The sequence below is a fragment of the Falco peregrinus genome, chromosome 3, assembly GCF_023634155.1.
Source record: "Falco peregrinus isolate bFalPer1 chromosome 3, bFalPer1.pri, whole genome shotgun sequence".
NCBI lineage: Eukaryota > Metazoa > Chordata > Aves > Falconiformes > Falconidae > Falco > Falco peregrinus.
In genome coordinates, this window is record NC_073723.1 from 23,667,430 (window position 1) to 23,686,948 (window position 19,519).

The 19,519-nt window shown below is 35.8% G+C and overlaps 1 protein-coding gene across 3 annotated transcripts in view; it reads left to right on the top strand.

The window, feature by feature from the left end:
• Nucleotides 1-19,519, top strand: part of CSMD3 (CUB and Sushi multiple domains 3) — a 725,287-nt gene that overhangs the window by 356,797 nt on the left and 348,971 nt on the right. For all 3 annotated transcript variants that reach the window (XM_055800728.1, XM_055800729.1, XM_027777765.2), the window contains one exon: nt 1,008-1,120. In XM_055800728.1, coding sequence (XP_055656703.1) covers nt 1,008-1,120 — 113 coding nt within the window. The remainder of the gene's footprint in view (nt 1-1,007; nt 1,121-19,519) is intronic.

Consider the following 19,519-nt stretch of genomic DNA (forward strand, 5'->3'; position numbering starts at 1 on the left):
AAACAGTCCATTTGAAGTTTCAGCTAGCTTTAAAGAATGGTTAGAGCTGAAAAAAAACCAACCAAAAACCCAACAAAACAATTAACAGTTTTCACTTTCATACAGTCTTGTGTTTGTGATCCATTTTACAAGAATGCAAAATTCCGTTTTAGCTGATAAACTCTTACCAAATTTGAGACAAAGTTTTGGGGAAAAGTGCAATATAATATATGACTGCAGCCTTCACAATCTTTCCTTTTTGCTATCACACTATTTCATTCAGCAAACAGAATGAACATTTAGGATTGCATTGACTTGCAAATTTTTGAAAGCAATGTGAAAAGTGGAAAAAAAAAGAAAGAAACAAGTTTAATTCTTTCTAATTAATCAGCATCCTGTAACCTAAGGAGGCTTTAAAGGTGTGGTATCTGGTGTTTTAGTTAATGAAGGAATGAACATCAGCTGAGTCAGACAGGCAAGCTCTTCCACTGTTGTAGAGGTGATGAAGGGAGGTAAGAGTGTTGGGAACATATGGACCTTCATAATAGTATTGCCATTTAAGAATAACAACAACTTCCTCTTGTATATCTGCAATGCGTGTGTTCTAACTGTCTACCAGAGAAATACTTTATTTTTGGAAGAATAAATGTAGTGTCTCATTATGGGCTTCTAGTGCTATTTGATGCTCGCTTGCCTCTACCTGAGTCATGTACACAGGACTGCCAGATAAGGAGCAGGGGTGATGCAGGTCTTTCTGGACCAGCAACTGAAAGTGAGATGAAATATTTCAATACAACATAAGCAGTAGTTTTTTGTGTTCATGTACTCCTATAAAATCTGCAGTTGTTGGAACCTTGAGAGCTATATTGGCTGACCAGCCAGGAGATAACTAATTTAGTGTGAGCTGAATACAATGAATTTAAAAACAAACCAAAGAAATAACCTATTTTAGATCCCTTACAAAAAGGAAAAAAAAAAAATCTAGTTATTTAATGGCTTTACAAAAATATTTTTTTTTGTATCTGTAGGTTAACTGGAAGCTTTGTACCAGACTTAATTGTGAGCATGAGCAATCAGATGTGGCTGCATCTTCAAACGGATGAAAGTGTGGGCTCAATTGGTTTCAAGGTTAACTACAAAGGTAACAATACATTATTGGAAACTTATTTAATGTTGTACCAAAAATGAAGCAAATATTATGGGGGTTTTTTCTGTTATATTAGGGGATGTATTCCATTTTCAGTTCTGTCAGTCTTAAAAACAAGAAAATGCAAACTGAGTTGAAAAAATACGAAAAATAAATTTGTTCTCTTTAAAGGTCTTATGTCACATGGAACTGCACGCTTTTTATTTTATGTGTCCTTAAAACAGTTGATTTTTTGGCATAGAGTTTTATATTTGTTTTCTGTTATTTCATGTTAAAAAAATTAAAATAAAATTATTTTGTGATTAGTTAAAGATAAATAGTTAAAGGAAACTAATACTTCCTACATTTTTTTGAAAATTAATCATGCTTACTACAACAGAAAAAACTCCACTGCAAACAAAGAATTTGAATTACTTATGAGTTTTGGGCCAAGACAAACTTACTTACTAACATGTGCTTTATGGTCTTAAAATGTGAGGGATCTATAATGTGTAACATAAACCAGTTGTTACTATTTGATGCTTCTGGGAGAACATAAAGTTTTCATATACCATGAACAGCAGAAGGAATCAAAAACCAAAGAATTGTGTGTATATATATATATATGCATTTCTGTATTATGACAGGATTAGTTGTATTTATTATTTTTGTATTAGATTTAACATAGCTGCATGTATTTCTTGCAACAAATTTCTAAATTGCATGGTTCCTGCCTACCACCAAACCCAGATAATAGAAAGCATGATTATTCATCACAAGGGGAGAGATGAAAGGTAAAAGTTAAACCAACAACCATGTGTATTGGAGATGGAGGTGGTGTTGAGGATAGGCACATTGAGTGAATAAGCATATTGGGAGCAGACCACTACAATGTGACTTGCTGGGGTTTTTCTGTCCATAACTTTTCTTTGCCTGTTCATGTATATTAAGGTCCATATTGATACAGCATGAATGTGCTTGTGTTCTCTTGATATTCAGATCTAGTGGACAAAGACAGAAAGATCTTACTACTTTGTTGTATAGTAGGTATTAAGATCCAGGATTTCCACATTCCAGATGTTGAAAGGGCAATAGAAATTATTACTATAAGTTTGAGAATTTGTTAATATAACAAAACACGAGCCATAGCTGAATGGAAAAGGAAGCTTTTTAGATCTTAACTCAGAATAATTTGCATAGCTCAAGTAGATGTTTCCTTTATTTACAGAATTATTTTCTAGTAAGGTTAATTTTACTTGCAACAATTGTAGTTTGCAGAAGGTAGAGTATTATTATCTAGTGTCTTACAATATACCAATGTCTTGTTTTATTCATGAGTTACATTTATTCTTAGAAGCAGTAGTTCTTGAAGAAGAAAATTAATAGAATGTGAATAGTTAGAAGGGGACAGAAGGGGTGAACATTCACAATCTTATCTCCATATAATCAACTTTGTGATTGCACACCTAGATATTGAGTCTGTATTTCTCTCTTTCCCTGCACTTGTACTTTACACTAGTTCACTAAATACCATTTGAATGCATCAAGCATTCAGTAGATAGGCACCGTGTAGTGGGCTTTTTTTTTTTGTTTTGTTTTGTTTTGCTGTGTTTTTTTCCCCAATGTAGAGTATGGGATAATTTTTTTTTTATATCAGTTGCTTTTGCTTGGATCCCTGGGAGTACATATTCATCAGCAATGCTGGAAACCAGGCAATGTTTCCTTAAATAAAATGGGAATGGGGAGGCAGGTTTAGGAGGCTGCTTTTTTGTTGTTGGTGGTGGTTCTTTGTATTTAAGTCCTTTCTGTTAATGATGGTAGGATCTGAAAAGAGACGTCTAAATACATAGTATTTTGGGTAAGCAGCTGTTTTGCAAATGAATTTTTGGAACTCTGACAAATTGGAAGTTGAGAGAAAGTCCAGTGAGGTAAACTGGCTAATTGAGTTAGAACAGTGCATTCAGGGCTATGGCGTATCACTGCCTTCTTTACTAAAATCACAAAATTGCAAAGATTTTTCTCTCAAAAATGTTCAGAATTACATAAAAGAATTGTGATTTCTGGAAGTCAGGGTCAGAGACTTTTTAAGTGACTATATGAATTATTAAGAATGTATGCCCAACTGCTTGTATTTCTTTTTAATAGACTAGATAAAATTCTGTTCTTATAACTTGTCCTCTTCCACCTCACAATTTCTGCTATCCACTCAGACATATAACTATGGCTGATACTGTATCTATTTATATATATTAAATATTTAGATCTTGTAACTTTCTGCTTACATAAAAGCTACAACTACATTAGCATTTTAGATTAGTTCCAGCAATGTATTTACTGAACTGAATCTTCTTCTGAACATTCCCACTCCCTTTGCTTTACTATTCATCACAGAGCAATCTTGAAAGGCACAAATTACGTTCCTTTAAGGTAATTCATAAGATGCACTTGAATAGTATTGGGAATAGCATTCCTCATGTGCTGCAGCTCCTAATGGGTATTTATCAGGACCTGATAAAACTTGTCCAAAGTAAAAACACTAAACCACAATGAAATTGTTATAGATATTATGGATACTGTATCTTCTCTTGTTTCATTTTGCAGGATTCTTTATATCAGACCTAATTACTTGATAATGTACTCGATCACAGTACTTCCTAATAGCTAAAATAAGTTCCTACTAAAATGTTTGGATGCCTAAATATCTGCTTCTGTGCATCCTGAGACTCAAGCAATTACAGAGGTAGTGGAGATGTACATGCCTCATCCCATCAAAATTCATCAAGACATTCTTCAATTTAGTTGACATTTAGGTTTGAGTCTTGCAGACATTTTCAAGCATGTGCATTGTCCTAAGTCCTACATGGAATATGACAGGAGGAACAGAAGGTTGTGGGATGTCATTACCCAGTGCCATTTACTCATTGTCCTCCAAAATGGTATATTTGTCAGGGTGTAAGGTAGAAGGTCACATCCTTTATGACTTGGATAGAATTCAATATGTGATATCATTTCAAATGATAGAAATAGACAAATTAATTTTTAAATAACCCTGCATTAGTAGGTTTTTCACTGAAGAATTATTTTAAATTTATGTTATCACAGGAAATAACAGTTTATTCTCTTTTATATGTCTTGTCATTTGGGAGAATCTACTAAGTCTTTTTGTGAAATAATAAAAATCTGTTTCTTCTTCTAGATTAAGATGTTGCATATGAAGTTATTTTATGGTTTTAATAGCTAGATCCCATTATAATTATTTAAATGCAAGATAGAGATTTAAACATTGGAGAGAGTATTTTAAAGTAAGTAAGTTTTTGTTGCTGTTGTTTTGAAATTCCTTTTACAGTATCCCATAACATAAAACTACTTACAAAGGTGAAATAATAAATATCAGGAATGGGCAGTACAGAGATACAAGCACTGCCTCATTACAGATATATTTTACCTGTTAACTCACTGGTTTGTAAGCTGTTTTCTTTTCATCCTTCAGATATATGTGTAGATATTTTTTTTTTTTTTTATGTGAAAACATGGGATGTTAAACAATCTGAAATTTTAAGTGCATTATTTCCAAGTCATAATTTTGGGGATTATTTGAAAACTCTAGTCTTCCCTTTACTTATGAGATCAGTGCTCATACATATGGTGTTCATATTATTATCAAATAAAACAACGAAATAGTGGATTCTTTTTAGGCTTCCCACATTAATGCTATGAAAGGAAACTACAAAATAATAGTTATTACTGATGACAAGTTGCATGAATACTTTGCATCATTCAGCATTTCAGGAAATAGTGCCATATTGTGACAGTAGCACTTCTTTTACCAAAATCGTGGTGAAGAAGAAAGAAGTATCTATCTAAACAATAGGGGAGGAACAATCTCAAAGATATTTAAAGACTGAAAATAAATGGTCTTGCTCTATAATTGAGGAAAAAACAGCTGCGCAAAATAAAAGACAAATGGATAAACTGTGGTGTAGCCTTCAAGGCCTAGAGACCCATTTTTATAAGGTCATAAGATTTTGAAGAATCTTGACCTTATTTCATTTTGAAAAAACTGTTTGAGAATCTAGCAATGGAATATTATAGTTCTTGGAAAATTATACATGAGAACTCTTAACTGTAATCCTGATATCACACCCACAGTTTCTGAGCAGTGGTTGGATCTGAGGGATATTTTTTTTTTCTTTTGGTATATGTTTTATTTTTCTCCAAATAACTTACTACACACTAATAAAGCCTCCTAAATCAGTAGGAGGTCCTGTAAGCTCTTCCTCCTATCGGGACAAAATCTGTGTGGTTTTGTTGTTAACTATAATAATACATCAAACATACTCTAATTTTAATAAGAAAATAACGTTGAAGAAGGTTACTTCTACTGGAGTGTAATGACAAGTTTTGGAAAAGGCTTGTCTAAGATGCCAAGCTAGATAGGAGTGTAGGTAAAAAGTGAATTCACAGCAAAGTAGATTTGTTTATTCAATTTTCTGCGTTGTTGATTTAATTTTAGGATATGGGGCTTACGCTGTGGCACCCAGTACTTCAAAAGATTTATTTTTCTTTAAAGCATAATTTTTATTTTACTTCAACCAGTCTGACTTGTGTTCCTGCATGCTTGGGGTACTACTGCAGCCTAGAATAGCCTTCTGGAGTTTGTGATCCACATTTTGTCCTATTTTTACAACAGTAAGCACTGAGTTGCAGACACATCTGAGTGTTGGGTTTTTTTTTTGTCACAGATGGCACAGAGGTATTTTTCCATAACTTAGCTGCACAACAAAACTTGCTTGTCTGTTGGTGACAGAACAGTAAATGATCTGAATTAGATAGATAGCTTAATCCAGTGTTAATCCTCTAACTGTGTCTGCAAACGTATTTTGGAAGTATGTGCAAAGTAAGATACACTTGCCATAATACAGGCTTCAGGTAGGTCTCATCTCAACAAAATGTAAGAGTACTTTATCTGTGAAACATATACCTTTATGTTCATTCTACCAAGAAAAATACAGCTTTAATTTTTGTTCATATTAGATGAATTTTTAGAACACTTAAATTACTGAAGTCTGTGAGATTGTGGAGAGTTTCATTGTGTAATTTGGGGGTTCACAAGACAGTTTTTGTTTTCTTTTTTTTTTCTTTCTGTTAAATACTACTTTATCTTTCTTCTATGAGGAAAGAGGGAAGTGAAGCTTTTGTACTTTCTGTGTGTCAAAATCAGGAATTAAAACTGTCACACTTCCCTTTCTGAACTGTTCAGTCATCCATTTCAGTTTATGTTATTTTGTGGCATTTTCACTGTTCTGATTATTTCTGTTGCCTTAGTGCCCACTCTCCTCTCTGTTTCTTATGTGTTTATTTTGTTTCTGTGTGTTTTGTGGTGCAGTAACTAGATGAGATCATGCCAATGATTAATCTAATTAGGTTTTAATACCCTCAATTCTATTCTTTGTGCATCCTAACTTCGTTTTGCAGAAAGAATAAGTGTAAGCTCACACTAATGGCAAAACCTCCTGTGCTAAATTGATGCAAATTATTTTAAACCTTGGAAGTCTCATATTAATTCAAATTATCAAATACAAACACTGCTTTGTATTTATAAAGTAAAACACTGTTTTTTATGCAACCCCACTAACCAATAGTTCTTGAATACAGCACAGCTTTCTCTGTACCTCATTGCATTTCTGCTGCAAGTGTGTTATTGACAAGTTTTGTAATTCAAGTTCATTCTTATTTCAGATCTCTCTTAAACATGTTAACCAAAGGGCACCCACTGCAGAAACCTGGGGCACCTTCCTTGTTTATCTACTGCCAGGGTGAAAATTGGTGTTGTGTTTTACTTTCATATTTTCCTGCTTTGTTGGCCACAACTCACTGCAAGGTTTTCCTGACCCTACACTGTCAGTATTATCCAAATGTTTTATTAATCTTCATTTCTCAAATAATGTATTCAACTTAAGGTACAGGAGATCCTGTTTGTAATCCCTAGATTATAAGAATATGAGAACAGCTGTGCAGAGTCACAATAAAGATCCATTTAACTGAGCATCGCATAAGAAAAGAGAGCAATCAATGATATAGTGATACTTCTTCATAATGCTTCCCTACACTCTTAACAGTTTGTGGCACAGAGACTTTCTAAATCCAGTCTGTTTATACTAAGTAACTCCTGACAGATTTTTTTCACCCATGACTTTTCCTCTTAAACTGTAAACACTTCTAGTATCCTGAATATTTTATGGCAAGGACATTCCAATTAAGAAATATTTCCTTTTGTTCACTGTAGTTTTACTAGCTTTGACTGATGCCTTTTCATGCTTTTGATAGAAAATAGAGTGTATTTAGTCCACTCTTTTACTGCTTATTCATTAAAACAGGTTAGATACTAAAGAGCTCCATTAGTGCCTTCTCTTCTCTGGAAGAACTGATCATTTACTTCTACCATCAATTACCTACACTTTAAGTGTGTTTCTATGACAGAGATCCTCATCTCTGTAAGAACCTTCCAATTGCACTTCCTCAGATGCCTTTTGGAAGTGCAAATAGTCTACATAAACTGGATTTCTCTCATCTCTGTGCAGACCAATCTCTCTGAAAAGCATTGGTAGGCTTTTAATGTATGACTTTCCTTTAGAAAAGCCGTGCTGCTTAGTGGATATCATGTTTATCCATGTGTCAGCTGGATATCATCTGATAATCAACTATTCTGGATTATAATTTCCAGTATTTTTACATCTCTGCACTTTTCATATGTCCCTTGGAACTCTTTCTGAAAACAGACACTGTATTTACCTCCCTGTCCTACAGTACTAAGATCACTTAAAGGAGGAAGTCAGACATTCCTTAAGCTTTTCTACCCATACTTCAAGTTGTATGTCTAAGGAGGCTCCAACCCAAGCTCTTTTCCTGTGACCCATGGTTCAAAAAAATCCTTAGGTTTTCTGCTGTTGCTTTACAGGACCACAGAAACATCTCAGCAAATCAGAAAGAACAACAGAATTTTCTTATGGAGTACTTTTTTTTTTTTAAATTATGAATTGTTGGTAGGTATTTTGTTGGGCAGGTGCTTTACATATGATCATGTGGCTGCTAGAAACTAAGTTATTTCAAAACTTCGATGCATACCATCAGGATAGATTTTTTGGGGGGTTGTGCCTTTTTTTATTATTTTTTTTCCTTTAATTTACTATTATTTTCCAGTCAGTCTTTTGACATTTCGGTCTTTGATATTCACATTCATTATTAGAAAAGTTTGACGTACTGATAAGAAATTTCCTGTCTGTCTCAAGATACATGTTTTGCATTGGAGTTTGAATAAAAAAGCTAATGCTGTTCTACCCATGCATTGTCCAGTCTTAGTCAAGACTGCATGCAACAGTATTACTATGCACATGTCTATTTAAACACACCCACATATACTTATAATCCAAGGAAAAGCCAAATGGTATTACATAATTTGTAATTTATAAATGTTTAAAACAATATACTTAATTCATATATGGTATTTCTAAGTACGTAAGTTAAGTGCAGGTTACGTTATAGTGAATGTCTTAAAAGTTTCATATAATAGGAGGTTAAAAAATTATAAAATTGTATGCAGCTACTGGAATTTAGGTTTTCAATAATTTATTACCAGTAATGCTTGTAACTCTAATCTTTCAATAAAAATACACTGGTGTCAGGTAATATAAGAACTAATAATAAACTGTGCTTCAATAGGTGATTCATCAAAATCCCTTTGGGGATGGGTTTTTTTGTTGTCTTTTAGGATAATTTCTGGAGGACTGAGAAACTTTTGTGTTTCCATTAACTTTACTAAATTGGTGAAAATTAGTCTTCAGACTAAAAGCATATCCTTAGAAAATGAAATTGTGTGGTTTACCACTGTTTCACTTTCCTTTTTCCACAAAATATTGGATTACTGGTGCTTGCTGCTTCTTTTTGATTATTGATTTTAATTCTGATTTCTCTGCGTGCTAGTATTGTTTAATATTATGTTCCTTCATGTTGATTTATAAAATGAAGTTATTTGTCTTCAACAAGACTTAGTTTAATATTCATATTTCTACTTAATGGTTTTGTTTGGTTAAAAAGAAGGTAATTATTTCCATGACACACAATCTATGATCCTTTTTCTTCAACTTCCCTCATGTAAGCAGAGAGCTGGTCAGACAAATTGTTATTTGAAGGTGACTCCCACGACTTTTTAATTTTGTTCAATAAAACTGTAGGTTGTCCTTTCTGCTTTACAATATTTAATTAAAAGCATTTAGCAATCAAGCCTTTTGTGATAGTGTTATCTATAAAGAGTGGAAGGATTTTCTCTGCTCTGACACTAGTCTGCTGAGCAATATGAATACATTAAATACAGAAAGGTCATCTTTTGCTACATCCTTAAGCATTAGCTACTGCTCGAACCAGGACACCAGGCTAAATGGCTCTTAGCCTGACATGTTTTTCAGCATTCCAGTGTGTGCTTAACTGCATTTGGTTCTGTTGTCTTATGTATTAAGCATATATGTTACAAGAAACTAACTACTTAGCTCTGGTTTGGGGGTAAAAAATATACCCAAAACTGCTTATTTGTAGGAGTTAAGAGAAAATTTTCTTAAAAGCATTTCTGAACTTTATCTCTGTAACTGAAAGGAATTTCCTATAGACAGATATTAAAGCAATTCATGCTTTTGGAAAGATCCTCCAGGGCAAAGGGTAGAATTTGAAAGCCTAACCTGATATCGTAAGTTACAATACCTTGAGCTGAAGAGCTCTAATAGGTCCTACGAATAGAGAGTTCTGCGTCAATATTTAATCTTATTTATCTATGAATGAATTTACTTCAATATTTACAATACATATTTTTTGTGTTCTCCACCAACTAGCCTTTTGTTGTGTTTTGGTCACAACTAGTGATCCCTTTGTTCAAGCCTAGCTCTTTTCTCCACATATTTTACAACAGTGAGATTTTGGTATGCCTGATTAGTCTTCTTTTACCACACTTGAATTTGGGTTGATGGAGGTCACCCTCTTGGCTCTAATGCACCAGTTTTCTTGAAGTGGTGAAAAACTGTGTCTGGCAGCCTCTGATGATGTCATCTTTGAAAACGTTAAGATGCATTTCCTGCTACATCAGCTTGTGAAAGGGTGCCAGAAGCAAGATTTCAACCTGTTTGTCTGCTGAAGTAACATCATGGCATGGTTACTAAATTTCTGTAGCTTTTGGCATTTCATGGAACAGAACGCTAGAAATTCATTTTACTTGTTGGGTGAAGAGTGAAGCTACTTGTTAAGGTTTGTATACTTCAGTATGTGGGATAGCTACAAGTAGGTAGGCACTATATTTAAAATACAGCCAGTACTTAAATTTAAAGTGTGTTTATGTATGGAGTTTTTCACAATGTTTCCAGTTAAAGCACTCAGAAGAATCACCATAACCACTCGAGGTTTATAGCACTTCTCTCGCTTGGACTTACGAGTTTTCTATATTGCCAAGCATTATGCCATGAGAATGCTCTTCTCGCCCTCCTCTCAAGTCAATAATTATATTATGTAAGTGCTGTTATGCTAGAAAACAACTGCATCAACAGTGCCTTTTCATGATGTATTTTCATGATTTGAGAAACCTCTATTAATTACTTGCATTGTATTAGAGTACACTGTATCTTACATTTATTGATGGCTTTTATTTCAGTTTGCTGTTGGTTGGCATTTTTTGTAACATCTCCAGAGAAAATGTCTAAGAGCTATAAAACTTTATATTTGCCCAGATATTGTGGGTTAACCCCAGCAGGCAGCTAAGTCCCACACAGCTGTGTTCACACCCCCCACAGCAGGGCTGGGGAAGAGAATCAAAATGGTAAAAGTGGGAAAAATCGTGGACTGAGATAAAGACAGTTTAATAGGTAAAACAAAAGCTGCACATGCAAGCAAAGCAGAACAAGGAATTAATTCACTACTTCCCATCGGTAGGCAGTTGTTTCGCTATTTCCAGGAAAGCAGTTCTCCGTCATGCAAAATAGTTACTTGGAAAGGCAAACTCCATAGCGCTGAAAGTCCCTGTCTGCCTCCTCCTTCCCCCAGCTTTTATTGCTGAGCATGATGTCATACAGTATGGAATATCCCTTTGGGCAGTTAGGGTCAGCTGTCCCAGCTGTGTCCCCTCCCAATTTTTTGAGTACCCCTAGCCTACTCACTGGTGGGGCAGTGTGAGAAGTAGAAAAGGTCTTGAATCTGTGTAAGTGCTGCTCAGCAATAGGTGGGATATCAGCATTATTTTCAATAAAAATCAAAAACATTGCACTATATGAGACTCTGTGAAGAAAATTAACCCTATCTCAGCCAAAACTAGCGCACCAGCTCACTATTATGATGATGCTTACTTCCAAAGATGGTATGCAGGTAGTGCATTAAACATTAAATGCCCTTGCGTTAAATTATTTTAGGTACTGTTGAGTCCATACTTTCATTTTAATTGATGTTATTGCCAACATTTCAGTACAATTGAATCCTTGTCATATTTTGCAGGTGCTGAAGCAACAGTTTATTAAAAGCTGGTTTCTATAACACAGAAAACATTATGTAAATTCTGCTTGATGTGCTTTTTTTTTGCATTTATAGAAAATCTTTAGTATAGACAGTTCGTTCTTAACTTGCAACATGTCTTTAGGATTATATATGCCAGTAATTCCTGTTTAATATCTGAAATACATATTGAACATCCTTTTTCATCATTATATCTAAAATTAAAGGTTTTGTTTACTATGCAGTCATACTCTTATAGAAATTATACATATGAAATAAGGCACTGAGTATGTGGGTTTCAGTACACCTATTAGGGATGCACATAGAATACAAACAATAACTTGTATCCTTCAGTTAAAATCCATAATCATGTTATGTGTAATGAATGGCTTATACTTTTGAATTAGCCATTGTACTCTCTGTCTCTCTCAGAAGACTGCCAGAAAGTTGGGGGTTCTTTTCTATTTTTTTTTCTTTCCCCTCTTTTTCAGTCCTGCATGTTGTATTTGTAAGCATAAAATATTTCATGATATATGAAACATGCCAGAATGACAAATAGAAAATCCTTATTATGCCACAAATTTGTTACTGAAATATTTGTGAGATATGTAACATGAGTTTGAATTCCTTAAAAATGTGAGGAAAAAATCCAGTCTCTAGTATCATGAGAGAGTATGCCTTCGTCTCTGTGCTGTCAGATGAAAAAGTAGACCATCGTCTTCTCTCCCTGTATTCTAAATCTAAGATTTTTCTTTTTATATATATTTTTGGAATTCAGAAGGGATTAAAAATTAATCAATTTACAGCTCTTGAACAGTGAAGGCAGTTACTTTATGTATGTATCATCTGGTCAGTTGATGCTGATGGAAGAGAAAATTTCCCCTGGCATATATTAGTTTTGGTTTTGTTGTGTATGCATGGGGAGAGGGTGGCGTCTGTCTTTTGGCTTTAGCTTTCATTTTTTTGTTTATTTAACCACTTCCAGTATGTGCAAAACACTAAAAAAAAGATTTAAATTTATCAAAAAACAAAATACTGGATGGAGTGGCCTATGCTCCCAGGTAGTGCTAAGGTATCCAACCATTAAGTCTTTCCTTACTGTTCTCTAAGTAACAGCTCAAAATATGTGCCTGTTTTGTTTAATTTAATTTTCTGTGTTTTAATATCAGGTCATATGTTCTCTTATTTGCACTTGATAGATTCTCCAGATGTTGTAAAGACCTTCCATTTACATGCAAAGTTCTGTTTGCCAGGGGCCCTCTCTTCTTCTCTGTTCAGCTCCTTTCTCCCTTACCCCCTGTTTTCTTCACACCCGCCTTTTTTTTACACACCCTCCACACATGTTCTTTCCCTTTTTGCTGTTCCCTTCCCACGCCCCGCCCTCCTCCCCCCCTGCCCCAGGCTGGAATATTTTTTATATCAAAACTCTTTCAGAACTTGCAAAGACTGAACTTCTGGTCAGCTGAAGTAACACAAGATGAGAGTACATGATCTAAAATCATTTTAGCTTCAGGAACAGTTTTGAAATCTGATTCAATACCTGAGAAAGTCGGTGAAACCCTAGGAAGTTCCAAGCTGATATGACTAGGTGAAATTAATGATTTTCCAGAAAACATGCTGTAGAATTTAGTGCTTTTTTTGCAGTCCTTGGTCTCATTCGCTCTAAAAAGACAAGGAATACTCAGAATGAAATTCTTTTTGCTTTAATCGCTGAAGTTCAGGTGCAAGCTTCTACACTTGTGGATTTAGGAACTGACTACTAGATTAAGACAATGATAAAGTTGGAATTTGACATTACCTGACAGAACAATTTAAAAAGTATTTTCATGTTAGTAAATAGTTAGGCCACTTGTGAGAATTAGAGAACAAATGAATGAATGATCACTGTTCCAATAATAAAAATAAGCAAAATATCAGTATCTTCTGATGAAAATAATTAATGAAGTATGCCCATATGAATAATATATCTCTATTTGTATACAAAAGCAGTTGAAGCTTTCTCTACCCATCCAAATCTTGTGGAATATTATGTGTGTTTTGAACTTTTACATGTACCATAGGAAGGAATTCTGTAATTTGCTGTTACTCACATCTGGAATACAGTATCCAGCTCTAGGCTACCCACTATGAGAAATGTATGGACTTACAGGAGCAAGTTACAGGGTCACAAAGATGATTAAAGGGCTGAAACAGCTTTCATATGAGAAGAGGACAAGGTCTTTGGAGCTGTTCAGCCAGGAGAGGAGAAGGCATAGCAGGGAGTCTTCTCAGTAGTGCCCAGAAGAAGCAATTGCCACATATTAAAACATACGAATCTCCATCTGGATATAAGAAAGCACTATTACTGTGAGGATGGTCAAACACTGGAACAGGTTGTCCAGAGAGGTTGCGGAGTACCCATCATTCAAAATTTGATTTGACATAGTTCTGGGGAACCTGCTGTGTATGACCCTGTTTGAGCAGGGGGACTAGACTAGATGATTTCCAAAGGTCCCTTCCAACCTGGATGATTCTGTGCTGGAGGAAAAAAAAAAAAAAAAAAAATGGCAAGAGACATATTTCTTGCTTTTAAATGGGGGTGGTGAGGGAATGGGAGAACAAATAACGCTTGCTCTATACTTTTCATGAGAAAGTCTTTCTTTTATTTAGTTTCTAAGTTTCACAGTACATCTAAAATTTCTATAGAACTGTCATTATTTATAAATTATATCATTCTGAAAATCTGGGAAACAAATGTGGTGGTTTTAATACTTTTTTAAAGCAGGAAAAAATGAGGATTTTGAACTGGAAATTTGCACATTTATTCTTTTATGTCATTCCTCTGTATATTATTTTAAATCTCTTCTGACTATAACTTGCTTATCATATGACTGGCAATAGAAACATTTTATATCAATCTAGCATTCCTTGGACACAATTTATGTGGCTTAGTTCTGAAACATTGAGAACTACTGCGAAAATACCTGTTCCTTTATGGTTTGTAAGAACCAGAGCACATATTTATCTTTTACCACGGAATAAGAAACTATTCCTTCAAGCTGGAACACTTTTCAATATTTTAAAAAAAAAAAATAAAGTGCATTCACAGAGGTATTTGTCAGCTGAACAGTCCAGAAGAATTACATGTATATACATTTTGAATTAAATGTCTCAGTTCAGTTATTTGGTAGATTAAACAACGTGCTATTTTGCCTAGCTTGTCAATAGAGTGAGCACTTGGGAGGCAGTTCCTGGAACTTTACCTACATGAAGGTACAACTGCATGAAGTTGCTGATTCTATGGTGAATGCTCTATTAATGCTGGTTGACAGGTGATGGACACAGTTAATGAAAGAAGGACACAGTTAACTTCTCAGCTAAGCTGAGTCTGGAGAAACTGTTTTGAACTCTTTGTAACCGGGATTTAGGAGAGAAGTATTTGAGATTGCTGTGTCTTGGAAATTTTAAGTTGTTTAAAGAAACATCAATGTTACAGAAAGGCAATTAAGGTAATTGTTTTAATTTCTGCAAATTATATTTTTTTTTCTTTTTAAATAGAACTGGAGAGACATTAGATAGTATTTTTGTTCTGTTATTTTTAGTGATTCATAAGAAAGGAAAAAATACAAAATCACAGGGTAGAATATTAATTTAGTCTGCATTCTAAATTACTTGGGAAAATATAGAGGTGTGAGCATGTGCCCGCAAACTAACTAATCTTGATTATTGCTTTTGTTAGTCACTTAATTTTCACTTGAACTGTTTGGATTGTTACAGAGACCGATTTGAGAAGAAAATGAACTTTACTAAATAGGTACAATAACCAATAACTTTATTTAATGGTAATTAAAGAGAGATTATGACAACAATCTCTTGATATTAATGTAAATTAATGAGCAAATACAGAAGTTAACCTGATGGAATTAATTAGATGACATTAAACAAATGAGTTCACAAGCCAAATAGAATAAAACCTGGTAGGTGAACGTTAGTAGTAATTAATAATAATGGAAATTAACAGAAGATTTATTGGGGATGTTATTTAAAACTGTACTGAATTCTTGGAAATAGGGCTGCAAACTGGGTTTATTCCATATTTAAAGTAGGAACATTGAAAATTTATACTTGCTGTAATTTTTGAACATCTAATCCCTAAAATCTTCTTCAAATTCAATAAATGGGGTTTGAAATTCTTCCTTGAGAAGGTATTTCAGAGAGGGGATCTGAAGAAACTAAGAGGATGAGTGCTGTGCCATTCAGACTTAGCCAAGGGAAGTGATATGAAAGTAACTTGCACTTCAGTGGAACCTATTTATTGGTACATTCAGTCTAGGTATGAGTAAAAGGGAACACAACATAAAAAGAACTAAGAATTTCTTCTTTGTTTAATTCACATTTTAGCTCTAACATTCAGATTATCTAATTAACACAGAGAAACCTTAATAACAATACAGAAAAGATGGTACATAACCTTCATAGTATCTGCTTCTTCCCCTGAAATTATGCTCACCTTTCTGATGTCTCTTTATGTTCTAATATTAACATCTGTCAACCTTATGCAGAGGGGAGTGGGAAGGAATGTATTACAATTTATCAGCATACTGAGGTCAGTGCTTGGAGGAGTATGATGTTCATAGTGTGATTTCTTTCTCCTTTGGATCCTAAGCAATTATTCTTATGTACTTCTTCAAACAGCCAGGTGGTGGGGTTTTTTTTGTTGATTTCCACTCACTGTTTTGAATTTGCAGAATAGCCTCCCACATTCCCATGGACACCAAGGGCTGTTGAATGTCACACAGTTGTCTACCCGGGTTAGTGAGAGCTTCACTACATATGATTGTGACAGAGCTTAAGCTCAGACAGGGTAAATGATAGTCACCCCATTACTAAACAATTGCTGTTTCCACTCAAATAGCCTAAAAACAGCTCTAGCCAAGGAAAACCCAGCCAAACGGAGTCCTGCCATGGCAGGTCAGCACAGTGCTGGGGGCCATTTAATGGTAGTGGGGTAGCAATCATATTTACTGACCTAAACCAAGACTTTACATATTTGCATAGACTTGGGAGCCAGAACCAAGAGTTCTCTCCAGGCTATTGTTTAGGTGATGCTAATAAATAGAAAATATATAGGTATATGTAAAAATGTGTAATGTCTAAGTGTCTGAATTAGTTATGTGGAAAACAAATGATATCAAATAAATTCTTTCTTCAGTCTAAGGGGATAAAAAAAATAACATTTCACATGTCATGAGTTGTTGGCAAGGGAAAGGCCAAACAAGTAGTAAAGGTCGCCTTAATTAAAGAAAAATGACTGATTTTGTAGATTAAGTTTTCATTAAATGATACAGAAAAGGGAAACATTAAAAATGAGGAATTTCAAAAGGGGGGAAATTGTGCTTAATTATCTGAAAGTTAGTATATTATATAAAATGTTGATCTCCTTTGGTAGTGGTGTTGTCAGTAGTAATGAAGAGAAAAATTAAAAGGCACCTTAGGACATTCAGTTCAAAACTTTAGCTGAACGGAGGGGGAAAAATAAAAAGTGATGCCCTTCATTCTCAGTGGCAGGAATGGAGTGCATAGTTTACACTGTTGAATGCAGACTCTTTCTTGTTGGTAAATACTAGCGACTATCACCATTTTATTATTTATTACCTACCACCATGCATTATTCTTAAACAGCTTGCAGTTATTTAGAACAGATATAAGTGTAATAGCTGTAGGTTATACACATATATGAAATAATAAATCAGAACCATAGAATCATAGAATGGTTTGAGTTGGAAGGGACGTTAAGGATTATTTAGTTCCAACCCCCCAGCCACGGGCAGGGCCAACTTCCATTAGACCAGGTTGCTCAAAGCGCCATCCAACCTGGCCTTCAACACTTCCAGGGATGGGGCATCTGCAGTGTCTCTGGGCAACCTGTTCCAGTGTTTTGCCACCCTCATAGTGAAGAATTTCTTTGTAATGCCTAACCTAAATCTATCCTCTGTAAGTTTAAAACCATTCCCTCTTATCCTATCATTACATGCCCTTGTAAAGAGTCCCTCTGCAGTTTTCGTGTAGGCCCTGTTGAGGTACTGGAAGGCTGCTATAAGGTCCCCCTGGAGCCATCTCTTCTCCAGACTGAACAACCCCAACTGTCTCAGCCTGTCTTCATAGGAGAGGTGCTCCAGGTCTCTGATCGTCTTTGTGGGCCTCCTCTGGACTCATTTTCATAGGTCTGTGTCCTTCTTATGTTGGGGGCCCCAGAGGTGAATGCAGTAGTCCAGGTAGGCTCTCATGAGAGTGGAGAGGGAGGATCACCTCCCTTGACCATGTTTCTTTTGATGCAACCCAGGTTTTGGATGGCTTTCTGGACTGCAAGTGTGCATTGTTGGGCACAGCTGAGATTTTTGTCTACCAGCACCCCCAAGTCCCTTCTCCTTAGCGATACTTTCAATCCATTCACTGTCCATCCTTTATTGATACTGGGGGTTGCCCCAGCCCACATGAAGGACCTTGTACTTGGCCTTGTTGAACTTCATGATGTTCATAGAGGCCCACCTCTCAAGCCTGGTAAAGCCCTTTTGGATGGCATCCTTTCCCTCCAGTGTGTTGACCACACTGTACAGCTTGGCGTTGGTCAGAAAACATACTGAGAGTGTACTTGATCCCAGTGTCCATGTCAGCAACAAACATGTTGGAACAGTACTAGCCTCAGTGTGGACCCCTGAGGAATGCCAGTCATCACTGGTCTCCACTTTCAATGTGACCATCCAGCCAATTCCTTATCCACCAAGTGGCCTATCTGTCAGATCAATGTTATCCAATTTAGAGACAAGGATGCCATGCGGGATGCTGTCAGAAGCTTTGCACAAGTCAAGGTAGGTGACATCAGTTGCTCTTTCCTGATTCATCAACACTGTAACACTATTGTAGAAGGCCACCAGCTTTGTCAGGCACAACTTGCCTTTAGTGTAAGTCATGTTGGCTGTCACCAATCACCTCCTTGTTTTCCACATGCCTTTGCATAGTTTCCAGGAGGATGTGCTCCATAATCTTGCCAGGTACAGAAATGAGAATTACTGGCCAGTATTTTTCCTGGTTTTCTTTTATTCCTTTTTTTTTAAATGACGGTTACATTTTCCCTTTTCCAGTCAGTGGAAACTTGCCACTGGACTGGCGTGACTTCTCAAATATGATCAAGAGTAGCTTAGCAACTTCACCCACCAGTTCCTTCAGGACCTGTGCATGTTCAGATTCCTTAAATTGTTTTGAACCTGATCTTCTCCTATGGCAGGTGGTCCATATCTTTGACTTCTGTGACTTGAACCATGTGATTGGAGCACTTGCCAGTGAAGAATGAGGCAAAAGTCATTGAGTACCTCAGGCTTCTCCATATCCTGGTTAGCCAGGTCTCCCATCTCCTTCTGGAGAGGGCCCACATTTTCCTTAGTTTTCCTTTTGTCACTGACATACCTGTAGAAGCTTTTCTTGTTACCCTTGACTTTCCTGGCCAGATTTCTGTCACAGCTTTAGCTTTCCTAACCTGATCCTTGGCTACTCAGACAGTTTCTCTGTATTCCTCCCAGGTTATGTGTCCTTGCTTCCACTGCCTGTAGGCTTCCTTTCTGTGTTTTATTTTGTGCAGGAGTACCTTTTTCATCCATGCAGGTCTCATGGCTTTTTTGCCCAATTTCCTCTTTGCTGGGGTGCATTGCTCCTGAGTTGGGATGAGGTGATCCTTTAACATTAGCCAGCTTTCTTAGGCCTCTCTTCCCTTCCACCTTTATCCCATGATAGTCTATCTGTCAGATTCCTGAAGAGTCCAAATTCTGCTTTCCTGAAGGCCAGGGTAGCGAGATTGCTGTGCACCCTCCTTATTGCCCTAAGGATCTTGACCTTCACCATTTTGTGGTCACTGCAGCCAAG